The sequence below is a fragment of the Oncorhynchus clarkii genome, chromosome 32 (genome assembly GCF_045791955.1).
Source record: "Oncorhynchus clarkii lewisi isolate Uvic-CL-2024 chromosome 32, UVic_Ocla_1.0, whole genome shotgun sequence".
NCBI classification, from domain to species: domain Eukaryota; kingdom Metazoa; phylum Chordata; class Actinopteri; order Salmoniformes; family Salmonidae; genus Oncorhynchus; species Oncorhynchus clarkii.
Window position 1 is genome coordinate 1,589,572 of NC_092178.1, and position 13,525 is coordinate 1,603,096.

At 41.9% G+C, this 13,525-nt stretch overlaps 1 protein-coding gene across 1 annotated transcript in view; it reads right to left on the reverse strand.

The window, feature by feature from the left end:
* The window catches only part of LOC139391885 (kelch-like family member 38a), a 31,923-nt gene that overhangs the window by 6,819 nt on the left and 11,579 nt on the right, over positions 1–13,525 (reverse strand). Inside the window, exon 2 of the mRNA XM_071139503.1 lies at positions 11,377–11,568. Within this exon, the coding sequence (XP_070995604.1) occupies positions 11,377–11,567 (191 nt within the window). The 5' untranslated portion in view covers position 11,568. The remainder of the gene's footprint in view (positions 1–11,376; positions 11,569–13,525) is intronic.

Consider the following 13,525-nt stretch of genomic DNA (forward strand, 5'->3'; position numbering starts at 1 on the left):
CTGCAGAACATGGCCCTGAGTTACTGCAGAACATGGCCCTGAGTTACTGCAGAACATGGCCCTGAGTTACTGCAGAACATGGCCCTGAGTTACTGCAGAACATGGCCCTGAGTTACTGCAGAACATGGCCCTGAGTTACTGCAGAACATGGCCCTGAGTTACTGCAGAACATGGCCCTGAGGAACAGACATGATAATAATAACAATAATAATGTATCATCTGTACATACTTTTCATTTTTTAGATGTTTTTAAAAAATAATAAAATACGAAACAAAAGACAGCACACAAACATCAACAACACAAGTATTTCACTACACCCGCAATAACATCTGCTAAATATGTGTAGGTGAACAATAAAATCTTGATTTAGATTTTAACATCACTCCTGTCTAGACCCACCTGTTCTCACTACTCTGCTGTCTAGACCCACCTGTTCTCACTACTGTCCTGTCTAGACCCACCTGTTCTCACTACTGTCCTGTCTAGACCCACCTGTTCTCACTACTCTGCTGTCTAGACCCACCTGTTCTCACTACTGTCCTGTCTAGACCCACCTGTTCTCACTACTCTGCTGTCTAGACCCACCTGTTCTCACTACTGTCCTGTCTAGACCCACCTGTTCTCACTACTGTCCTGTCTAGACCCACCTGTTCTCACTACTGTCCTGTCTAGACCCACCTGTTCTCACTACTCTGCTGTCTAGACCCACCTGTTCTCACTACTGTCCTGTCTAGACCCACCTGTTCTCACTACTCTGCTGTCTAGACCCAACTGTTCTCACTACTGTCCTGTCTAGACCCACCTGTTCTCACTACTGTCCTGTCTAGACCCACCTGTTCTCACTACTGTCCTGTCTAGACCCACCTGTTCTCACTACTGTCCTGTCTAGACCCACCTGTTCTCACTACTCTGCTGTCTAGACCCACCTGTTCTCACTACTCTGCTGTCTAGACCCACCTGTTCTCACTACTGTCCTGTCTAGACCCACCTGTTCTCACTACTCTGCTGTCTAGACCCACCTGTTCTCACTACTGTCCGCCACATGTCCTCAAATTGCACCATTTTGTTCCCCTCCGTTACCCACGCTCCTTCAATATTCAGAAAATGAAGCATATGATTTTTTCCGTTGTCTTAACCATGGAGGATTGGTTGATTTCCAGGTTTTAAGTATACTTTTTCTAACTCCGCCCATAGCTTTTGGACTGAAAGAATGTATTATTATCGGGTCTGCTGTTGTGCTGTAGAATGTGTGATTGTATTATCTTGTATAATACATTCTATACAGGTTTGAGCTGGATTAAGTGTATATTTTAGTTACCTGTAATGTCGTTAGAATGTTCCAACATTCCCTCCATTTGTGCTAATATCAGTTATTTTTAAAGTCTATTATGACAGAGTATACTTTTTTAAAGAATGTCTTTAGTGGGCTAATTAGTATTACCGAGAAGAAATATGAAAACTTTATGAGCCATGCCATTCTGAATAGGTTGACTCTACCTGTAGGATATACGGGAAGACTGTTCAATTTAATTAGATATGTTTCTATATGGTTGAGTAATGGGATAATGTTATATTTATATGTTGTGTGTTGTCACTTATTAAGCATCCTAAGTACTTTATATTTTTTTGTGGTCGACTTATAGGATTGCTATAGATCATTCGTTATTTGTTTTATTTTTCTTATTGCTGTTATTTCAAATTTTTCCACGTAAATTTTTATATTGTGTGATTTTAAGAGTATTCTGAAAATACATTATTTTTTAGCAAGGGGGGCATTGAGTTTTCAATATTTGCCATTGAGTTTTTAATATTTGTCAGGTATTTCAGGAGATCATCTGCAAATAAGTTTAGTTTATATTCATGTTTATCAATACTGATACCTGTTACGTTTGGGTCTTGTCTAATTCTTTCTGCAAGCAGTTCAATTGCCAGTGCAAACAGGAGGGAGGAGAGGGGACACCCCTGTCTTGTCCCCCTTTCTAAAGCATTCCTCAGATAATGTATTATTTCTATAATATTTTTATGAAATGTATTATTTCACATGGAAATATTTTTGAATAGAAAAGGCCATTCAAGACGTTCGAAAGGCTTTCGGCATCAAAGCCATTATTTATAAATATATATCTTGTTTTTTAGTGTATTGTATTATACTGAATCATGTTTGTAAATGTCTATTTTTAATAAACCCTGTTTGATTAATATGTATCAAGTCTGGTAAGACTTTACATTCTGTTGCTTATGAGTTTTGCACATGTTTTTATTGTCGTAAATGATTAAACATGGCTCTGTCGTCTGCAGGGGACTCTCCAGATTTACCTGGTTTCAATATAACTGAAATAACTGTTTGATACATGAAATTGGGTAACACTGAATTAAGTGACTTGGTCCCAAAACATTGAATATAATTATTTGGGGAAGCCATAGCCTGGTGCTTTTCTCTGTGTGAATGTTTTAACAGGATCTAATATTTCTTCTTGGGTGATCTCTGGTTTTAGTGATTTTGTTGTTGTCTGCTGATAACAACTAACAGTTGTTAAGTCTAAGAAGGCTGTCGGATCCCTCCAACTGTTGTTTAATTCTGATTTTATATGCATTTTAATAGAAGCTTTTCCAATTTGAATTACAGTGGCGACTCGTCATTTTGAGCCTCACCTGTTTTGTATATTATTTAATAATAATACGTGTCACATTTCAGTTTGCAAAGAATGTAAAAAGCAACAACTTTTTGTTAATACAGCCGCATACAAACATGGTCTCTTTTTTGCTTTCTTGAGTAAGGTAGCTCAGCGCTTTCTGTGGTGTTGGGGCAGCTAGTGGAAAATACATAGCGTAGGGGTTGGTAATGAGGGGGACCCCCCCCACCGAGGGGGACCCACCGATCCTGTAGAGGTTTTAAAGGTATCCCAAATTATGTCGGGGTTGGCTTTTCTCTGTCCTCTATATCTACATTTTGTAATGGTCAAGGTTTTTATTTTTAATTAACGTATATAATACATTTTGGGTCTTGAAGATGCGCTCTGTTCATTCTCCATACTCTGTTGTGTATTTTCTGTTGGTGTAATTAAGCATGAGAGAACGATACGATATCATTACATCATTACATTACAGAGTGAAGGGACGGCAGGTACCCTAGTGGTTAGAATGTGGGGACGGCAGGTACCCCAGGGGTTAGAGTGTAGGGACAGCAGGTACCCTAGCGGTTAGAGCATTGGGCCAGTAACTGAAGGGTTGCTGGATCGAATCCCCGAGCCGACAAGGTGAAAATCTGTCATCATTGTAAGTAAGAATTTCTTCTTAACTGACTTGCCTAGTTAAATTAAAAAACGTTTAAATAAAGATACAATTAATAAAATTAAGATTAATCAGGAATCTACACCTCTTCTATTACAAGCATTTCCTTACACTCACAATAACATCTGCATGTGACCAATACAATTTGATTTAATTTGATTTGAACAGTAGGTGGCAGCATAGCCTCTCCAAACTAACTCTTCTTCTATTTTTTTTTATGTAACAAAAAACCCACATTGGTTGACCATCTCTTTAGGTTGATGGAGCCCATATGCACAAACCATGTAGTTAGTTAGACTTCTTGCTTTTGTTTTATTTGTATAAGATCAAAGTTAACCGTGTCTGTTCCGTCTATCACTGAAGAACCTGATCAAACCTTTTAAGAGATGAGGGCAGCGGACATCCCATTGAATGGTAGGATCCATGTATACATACATAGTTATTGTATACAACACATGTATAGAGCAGGTGGACTGAGCAGACGATTTAACAGAGAACACAAAGCAGCGTACTTATTTCTTCACTTGTACTGTTCTAGGGCTTTTAAGCTCCAACTCGTCTCCTAATGTACCAAAAGCCTAGGGATTATGTATATACATACACAAGACAATACATTGGAGAAGGACTGCCACTTACTGTGCTTTAAAGACAGTATTCACACCCCTTTGACATTTTCCACTACAGCCTGAATTTAAAATGGGTTAAATTGTCACTGGCCTACCCACAATACCCCATAATGTTAAAGTGGAATTATGTTTAAAGAAATGTTTACACATGAATTAAAAATGAAAAGCTGAAATGTCTTCAGTCAATAAGTATTCAACCACTTTGTTAAGGCAAGTCTAAATAATTTCAGGAGTACAATTTTGCTTAACAAGTCACATAATAAGATGGAATCACTCGGTCTCCAGTAATAGTATTTAACATGATTTTGAATGACGAGCTCATCTCTGTACCCCACACATACAATTATCTGGTTGGTTCCTCAATAGAGAATTTCATTTCAACCACAAAGACCAGGGAGGTTTTCCAATGCCTCACAGAGAAGGGCACCTATTGGTAGATTGGTACAAATTAAAAACAGACATTGAATATCCCTTTGAGCATGGTGAAGTAATTCATTACACTTTGGATGGTGTATCAATACACCCAGTCACTACAAAGATACAGGCATCCTTCCTAACTCAGTTGCCGGAGAGGAAGGAAACTGCTCAGGGATTTCACCATGAGGCCAATGGTGACTTTAAAACAGTTACAGAGAAACTGAGGATGGATCAACAACATTGTAGTTACTCCACAATACTAACCTAAATGACACAGTACAGAATAAAAATATTCCAAAACATGCATCTTGTTTGCAACAAGGCACTAAAGTCATACTGCAAAAAAAATGTAGCTAAGAAATTAACTTTTCATCGACCTGGCCAAGGCTTTCGACTCTGTCAATCACCACATCCTCTTCGGCAGACTCGACAGCCTTGGTTTCTCAATTGATTGCCTCGCCTGGTTCACCAACTACTTCTCTGATAGTGTTCAGTTCAGTTATTGCATTAATTCCCTTATCTTACCTCATTTGCACTCACTGTATATAGACTTTTTGTTTTCTTTTGTTCTACTGTATTATTGACTGTATGTTTTGTTTATTCCACGTGTAACTCTGTGTTGTTGTTTTTGTCGCACTGCTTTGCTTTATCTTGGCCAGGTCGCAGTTGTAAATGAGAACTTGTTCTCAACTAGCCTACCTGGTTAAATAAAGGTGTTCTCAACTAGCCTACCCGGTTAAATAAAGGTGTTCTCAACTAGCCTACCTGGTTAAATAAAGGTGAAATAAAGGCATGGTAAGTATTGTGGTTGTAATACCTTGTGATTTAATAATAGTATACAGAACATTCAGACTCTTTCCTTTTTATATATTTTGTTACAGCCGTATTCTAAAACTGAAATAAAGTCTTGATTTTTATCTCATACACACAATACCCCATAACGACAAAACGAAAACATGTTTTTAGACAAAAAACAGAAATACCTTATTTACATAAGTATACAGACCCTTTGCTCAATTGATTGGACATGTTTTGGTAGGGCAAACACCTGTCTATATAAGGTCCCACAGTTGACCAGGGGAACAGTTCAGGGGAACATGTCAGCAAAAACCAAGCCATGAGGTCGAAGGAATTGTCCGTAGAGCTCCGAGACAGAATAGTGTCGAGGCACAGATCTGTTGAAGGGTACCAAAAAATGTCTGCAGCATTGAAGGTCCCCAAGAACACAGTGGCCTCCACCATTCTTAAATGGAAGAAGTTTGGAACCACCAAGACTCTTCCTGGAGCTGGCCACCCGGCCAAACTGGGCAATCAGGGGAGAATGGCCTTGGTCAGGGAGGTGACCAAGAACCTGATGGTCACTTTGACAGAGCTACATAGTTCCTTTGTGGAGATGGGAGAACCTTCCAGAAGGACAACCATCTCTGCAGCAGTCCACCAATCAGGCCTTTATGGTAGAGTGGCCATAGACATTCCTCAGCAAAAGGCACACGACAGCCCGCTTGGAGTTTGCCAAAAGGCACCTAAAGACTCTCACAAACCTGGCACCATCCCTCCGGCGAAGGATGGTGATGGCAGCATCATGCTGTGGGGATGTTTTTCAGTGGCAGGGACTGGGAGACTAGTCAGGATCGCAGCAAAGATGAACAGAGCAAAGGACAGAGAGATTCTTGATGACAACCTGCTCCAGAACGCTCGGGACCTCAGACTGGGGCGAAGGTTCACCTTCCAAAAGGACAACGACCCTCAGCACACAAAGCAGGAGTGGCTTTGGAACATTTCTCTGAATGTCTTTGAGTGGCCCAGCCAGAGCCTGGACTTGAACCCGATCAAACATCTATTGAGAGACCTGGAAATAGCTGTGCAGTGACGCTCCTCATCCAACCTGACAGAGCTTGAGAGGATCTGCAGAGAAGAATGGGAGAAACTACCCAAATACAGGTGTGCCAAGCTTGTAGCATCATACTTAAGACTCAAGACTGTAATCGCTGTCAAAGGTGCTTCAACAAAGTACTGAGTAAAGGGTCTGAATACTTATTATTCTTTTTTTAACCTTTATTTAACTAGGCAAGTCAGTTAAGAACAAATTCTTATTTACAATGACAGCCTAGGAACAGTGGGTTAACTATCTTGTTCAGGGGGAACAGTGGGTTAACTATCTTGTTCAGGGGAACAGTGGGTTAACTATCTTGTTCAGGGGAACAGTGGGTTAACTATCTTGTTCAGGGGGAACAGTGGGTTAACTATCTTGTTCAGGGGAACAGTGGGTTAACTATCTTGTTCAGGGGAACAGTGGGTTAACTATCTTGTTCAGGGGAACAGTGGGTTAACTGCCTTGTTCAGGGGAACAGTGGGTTAACTGCCTTGTCCAGGGGAACAGTGGGTTAACTGCCTTGTTCAGGGGAACAGTGGGTTAACTGCCTTGTTCAGGGGAACAGTGGGTTAACTGCCTTGTTCAGGGGAACAGTGGGTTAACTGCCTTGTTCAGGGGAACAGATTTGTATCTTGTCAGCTCGGGGATTCTGAATACATACAGTGGGGCAAAAAAGTGTTTAGTCAGCCACCAATTGTGCAAGTTCTCCCACTTAAAAAGACGAGAGAGGCCTGTAATTTTACAGGTACACTTCAACTATGACAGAAAAAAAATCCAGAAAATCACATTGTATGATTTTTAATGAATTTATTTGCAAATGTTCATCTCTTTCTTGTGCATTCCGAATGTTGATTTTGGTCTGATAGTTTGAAACCATGCAAAGATATATTCTGTTTCCTTCCAGATCTACTGGTTTTATACCCACGCCAAGTTCCTCTGATATCAGCTGGACCACGTAGCTGGAAAGGTCTCCTTTTTCCTTGTCTTCCGGTAAGGACAGTATCCTCATCTTGTTTTGTCTCAATTCTGTTTTCTTGCTGGTCCAATTCAACTTCTAAAGTTTGCATCTTTGTTTCCTTAAGGCTCATCTTACTGAGGGAAGGAGGTTGTTGGCCAAGATCTCGCGATACATGGCCCCATCCATCCTCCCCTCAATACGGTGCAGTCGTCTTGTCCCCTTTGTAGAAAAGCATCCCCAAATAATGATGTTTCCACCTCCATGCTTCAAGGTTGGGATGGTGATTTTGGGGTTGTACTCATCCTTCTTCTTCCTCCAAACACGGCGAGTGGAGTTTAGACCAAATATATATATTTTTGTCTCATCAGACCACATGACCTTCTCCCATTCCTCCTCTGGATCATCCAGACGGTCATTGGAAAACTTCAGACGGGCCTGGACATGCGCTGGCTTGAGCAGAGGGACCTTGCGTGAGCTGCAGGATTTTAATACATGACGGCGTAGTGTGTTACTAATGGTTTTCTTTGAGACTGTGGTCCCAGCTCTCTTCAGGTCTCCTATTTTGTTGCATTACAAACTGTAATTTAAATAGATTTTTATTTGCATTTCATGTAATGGACATGCACAAAAAAGTCCAAATTGTTGAAGTGAAATGAAAAAAAATTACTTGTTTCAAAAAATTTGAAATAATAAAAACTGAAAAGTGGTGTGTGCATATATAATCACCCCATTTACTATGAAGCTCCTAAATAAGATCTGGTGAACCAATTACCTTCAGAAGTCACATAATTAGTTAGATTGCACACAGGTGGACTTTATTTAAGTGGCACATGATCTCAGTATATATACACATGTTCTGAAAGGCCCCAGAGTCTGCAACACCATTAAGCAAGGAGCACCATGAAGACCAAGAAGCTCTTCAAACAGGTCAGGGACAAAGTTGTGGAGAAGTACTGATCAGGATTGTTATAAAAAAATATCTGAAACTTTGAACATCCCAGGGAGCACCATTAAATCCATTATTACAATTTTTAAAGAATATGGCACCACAACAAACCTGCCAAGAGAAGGCCGCCCACCAAAACTCACAAACCAGGCAAAGAGGGCATTAATCAGAGAGGCAACAAAGAGACCAAAGATAACCCTGAAGGAGCTGCAGAGCTCCACAGCAGAGATTGGAGTATCTGTCCATAGGACCACTTAAAGCTGTATAGTCCACAGAGCTGGGCTTTATGGAAGAGTGGCCAGAAAAAAAGCCATTGCTTAAATAAGAAAATAAGCAAACACGTTTGGTGTTCACCAAAAGGCATGTGGGAGACTCCCCAAACATATGGAAGAAGGTACTCTGGTCAGATAAGACTAAAATTGAGCTTTTTGGCCATCAAGGAAAATTATGTCTGGCACAAACCCAACACCTCTCATCACCCCATCCCCACATTGAAGCGTGGTGGCAGCATCATGCGGTGGGTATGTTTTTCATCGGCAGGGACTGGGAAACTGGTCAGAATTGAAGGATTGATGGATGGCGCTAAATACAGGGAATTTCTTGAGGGAAACCTGTTTCAGTCTTCAAGAGACTTGATACTGGGACGGAGGTTCACCTTCCAGCAGGTCAATGACCCTAAGCATACTTGTCACGTTCTGACCTAAGTTCCTTTGTGATGTCTTTGTTTTAGTATGGTCAGGGCGTGAGTTAGGTGGGCAGTCTATGTTATTTTTTCTATGATTTGGTATTTCTGTGTTTGGCCTGGTATCAGAGGCAGTTGTCAATCGTTGTCCCTGATTGAGAACCATACTTAGGCAGCCTGTTTTCACCCTTGAGTGGTGGGTGATTGTGTCCTGTTTTGTTGTTTGTGTCACCGTTCAGGACTGTTTCGATTTTCGTTTCCATTCACTTTGTTATTTTTGTGTTTAGTCGTGTTCTGTTATTATTAAAGTAGCATGGACACTTACCACACTGTGTATTGGTCCGATCCTTGCTACTCCTCCTCGGAAGAGGAAAGCCGTTACAATACTGCTGAAGCAACACTCAAGTGGTTGAAGGGGAAACATTTACATTTCTTGGAATGGCCTAGTCAAAGCCCAGACCTCAATCCAATTGAGAATCTGTGGTATGACTTAATGATTGCTGTCCACCAGCGGAACCCATCCAACCTGAAGGAGCTGGAGCAGTTTGCCTTGAAGAATGGTCAAAAATCCCAGTGGCTAGATGTGCCAAGCTTATAGCGATATACCCCAAGAGACTTGCAGCTGTAATTGCTGCAAAAGGTGGCTCTACAAAGTATTGACTTTGGGGGATGAATAGTTATGAACGCTCAAGTTTTTATTTTATATTTTATTATTTCTTATATGTTTCACAATAAAAACACATGTTGCATCTTCAAAGTGGTAGGCATGTTGTGGAAATCAAATGATACAACCCCCCCCCCCCCAAATAAATGTTAATTCCAGGTTGTAAGGCAACAAAATAGGTAAAATGCCAAGGGGGGTGAATACTTTCGCAAGACACTGTACATATAACCACAGTCTGGTTTCTACAAACAGAGCAAATCACACCTCATGAGTCCTATCGGTACACGCATGCACCTCATGTACATCGTACTGTATCCTCCTACAGTATACCCACTTTTCAAAACATCTGCTCTGCTCCCAGCCTGGTGTATTAACGAAAATGTGGTAGTCTCTGTATAATGTTGTCTTGTTCTAGGTGAGGTTGTGTTGTGTTAGGTTCTGTAGTCGTGTTGTGCTAGGTGAGGTTCTGTAGTCGTCTTGTGTTAGGTGAGGTTCTGTAGTCGTCTTGTGTTAGGTGAGGTTCTATAGGTGTCTTGTGTTTGGTGAGGTTCTGTAGTTGTGTTTGGTGAGGTTCTGTAGTCGTGTTGTGCTAGGTGAGGTTCTGTAGTCGTGTTGTGTTTGGTGAGGGTCTGTAGTCGTGTTGTGTTTGGTGAGGGTCTGTAGTCGTGTTGTGCTAGGTGAGGTTCTGTAGTCGTCTTGTGTTAGGTGAGATTCTGTAGTAGTCTTGTGTTAGGTAAGGTTCTATAGTCGTGTTGTGCTAGATGAGGTTCTGTAGTAGTGTTGTGTTTGGTGAGGTTCTGTAGTGCTGGGTAAGGTTATGTAATTGTTTTAGGTGAGGATCTGTAGTCGTTATGTGTTTGGTGAGGTTCTGTAGTCATGTTAGGTGAGGTTCTGTAGTCGTGTTGAGCTAGGTGAGGTTCTGTTGTCGTGTTGTGCTAGGTGAGGTTCTGTATTTGTGTTGTGCTAGGTGAGATTCTGTAGTTGTATTAGGTGAGGTTCTGTAGTCATGCTAGGTGAGGTTCTGTAGTCATGCTAGGTGAGGTTCTGTAGTCGTTGTGCTAGGTGAGGTTCTGTAGTCATGCTAGGTGAGGTTCTGTAGTCATGTTAGGTGAGGTTCTGTAGTCGTGTTGTGCTAGGTGAGGTTCTGTAGTTGTGTTGTGCTAGGTGAGGTTCTGTAGTTGTGTTGTGCTAGGTAAGGTTCTGTAGTTGTATTAGGTGAGGTTCTGTAGTCGTTGTGCTAGGTGAGGTTCTGTAGTCGTTGTGCTAGGTGAGATTCTGTAGTCGGGTTGTGCTAGGTGAGGTTCTGTAGTCGGGTTGTTCTAGGTGAGGTTCTGTAGTCGGGTTGTGCTAGGTGAGGTTCTGTAGTCGGGTTGTGCTAGGTGAGGGTCTGTAGTCGGGTTGTGCTAGGTAAGGTTCTGTAGTCGTGCTAGGTGAGGTTCTGTAGTCGGGTTGTGCTAGGGAAGGTTCTGTAGTCGTGCTAGGTGAGGTTCTGTAGTTGTGTTGTGTTTGGTGAGGTTCTGTAGTCGTGTTGTGCTAGGTAAGGTTCTGTAGTTGGATTAGGTGAGGTTATGTAGTCGTTATGTGTTTGGTGAGGTTCTGTAGTCGTGTTGTGCTAGGTGAGGTTCTGTAGTCATGTTAGGTGAGGTTCTGTATTTGTGTTGTGCTAGGTGAGGTTCTGTACTTGGGTTGTGCTAGGTAAGGTTCTGTAGTCGTGCTAGGGGAGGTTCTGTAGTTGTATTAGGTAAGGTTCTGTAGTCGTTATGTGTTTGGTGAGGTTCTGTATTTGTGTTGTGCTAGGTGAGGTTCTGTATTTGTGTTGTGCTAGGTGAGGTTCTGTAGTTGTGCTAGGTTCTGTATTCGGGTTGTCTTCTGCTCTCTGTATAATGAATCAATGAGTTTGTACTGTATTGTAGCTGACCTGAAGTATCGGCTGGAGGACACCAGTACGTTCCTATGGCAGGGGATCTCTGTGTTGTCTGAACAGAGCAGCACGTCCGTTAGGATCCTCTCCTGTCTCAGCCTGTTCAGCTGGGACAGCAGGAGGGAAGACAGCTCTGGGTCTCTAAACGGGAACCCTTGGAGGGTCTTCAGGGACTCACAGAGAGCCATTCTGTTGGGGGGGGGGGGGGGGGGGGATGGGGCGGGGGAATCAGGGATAAGGGGAGAGGGGGGAGAGAGGGGGAAATGGAGAGGGGGAATGGGAGAGAGAAGTGTGGAGAGAGAGAATAACTATATTGACTGGTTCTATGAGCATTTTACCAGAGTTGGGGTCAATTTTTGTTCAATATAAGTCAGATCACACAATGAATAAATGTAAATAATGAATAGAAACATTAAGAGTTCATTCTGTACAGTGTCTTCAGGAAGTCTTCAGACCCCTGGATCCAATCCACAGTTTGTTGTGTTACAGCCTGAATTCAAAATAGATTCAATGTGTTTTCTCACCCATCTACGTACAAACATAAACACCCCATAATGATAAAGTGAATTTGTTTTTAGAAAATGTTGGCAAATTTATTGAAAATGAAGTACAGAAATATCTTATTTACATAGGTATTCACACCCCCCGAGTCAATACTTTGTAGCATCACCTTTGACAGCGATTACAGCTGTGAGTCTTTCAGGGTGAGTCTCTAAGAGTGATTACAGCTGTGAGTCTTTCAGGGTAAGTCTCTAAGAGTGATTACAGCTGTGAGTCTTTCAGGGTGTGTCTCTAAGTGATTACAGCTGTGAGTCTTTCAGGGTGAGTCTCTAAGAGTGATTACAGTTGTGAGTCTTTCAGGGTGAGTCTCTAAGAGTGATTACAGCTGTGAGTCTTTCAGGGTTAGTCTCTAAGAGTGATTACAGCTGTGAGTCTTTCTGGGTAAGTCTCTAAGAGTGATTACAGCTGTGAGTCTTTCAGGGTAAGTCTCTAAGAGTGATTACAGCTGTAAGTCTTTCAGGGTAAGTCTCTAAGAGTGATTACAGCTGTGAGTCTTTCAGGGTGAGTCTCTAAGAGATTTGCACACCTGGATTGTACTATATTTGTACAATATTCAAGCTCTGACAAGTTGGTTGTTGACCATTGCTCGACATTCATTTCCAAGTTTTGCCACAGATTTTCAAGCAGATTTAAGTCAACTGTAACCACTCAGGAACATTCACTGTCTTCTTGGTAAGCAACTCCAGTGTTTGTTTGGTCTTGTGTTTTAGGTTATTGTCCTGCTGAAAGGTGCATTTGTCTCCCAGTGTCTGTTGGAAAGCAGACTGAACCAGGTGTTCCTCTTGGATTTTGCCTGTGCTTATCTCTATTCCGTTAATTTTTTATCCTAAACAACTCCCTAGTCCTTGTCGATGACAAGAATATCCATAACATGAAGCAGCCACCATGCTTGAAAATATGAAGAGTGGTAATCGGTGATGTGATGTGTTAAACCTTATTTAAATAAGTATTCAGACCTTTTGCTATGAGACTCAAAATTGAGCTCAGCTGCATCCTGTTTCCATTGATCATCTTTGAGATGTTTCTACAACTTGTTTGGGGTCCACCAGTAGTAAATTCAATTGATTGGACATGATTTGGAAAGGCACACACATGTCTATATAAGGTCCCACAGTTGACAGTGCATGTCGGAGAAAAAACCAAGCCATGAGGTCGAAGGAATTGTCCGTAGAGCTCCGAGACAGAATTGTGTCGAGGCACAGATCTGGGGAAGGGAACCAAAATACTTACGCAGCATTGAAGGTCCCCAAGAACACAGTGGCCTCCATCATTCTTAAATGGAAGAAGTTTGGAACCACCTAGACTCTTCCTAGAGCTGGCCACTCTGCCAAACTGAGCAATCGGGGGAGAATGGCCATAGTCAGGGAGGTGACCAAGAACCCAATGGTCACTCTGACAGAGGTCCAAAGTTCCTCTGTGGAGATGGTTGTTCTTCTGGAAGGTTCTCCCATCTCTACAGCCCTCCACCAATCAGGCCTTTATGGTAGTGCGGCCAGACGGAAGCCACTCCTCATTAAAAGGCACATGACAGCTCATTTAGAGTTTGCCAAAAGGCACCTAAAGACTCTCAGACCATGAGAAACAA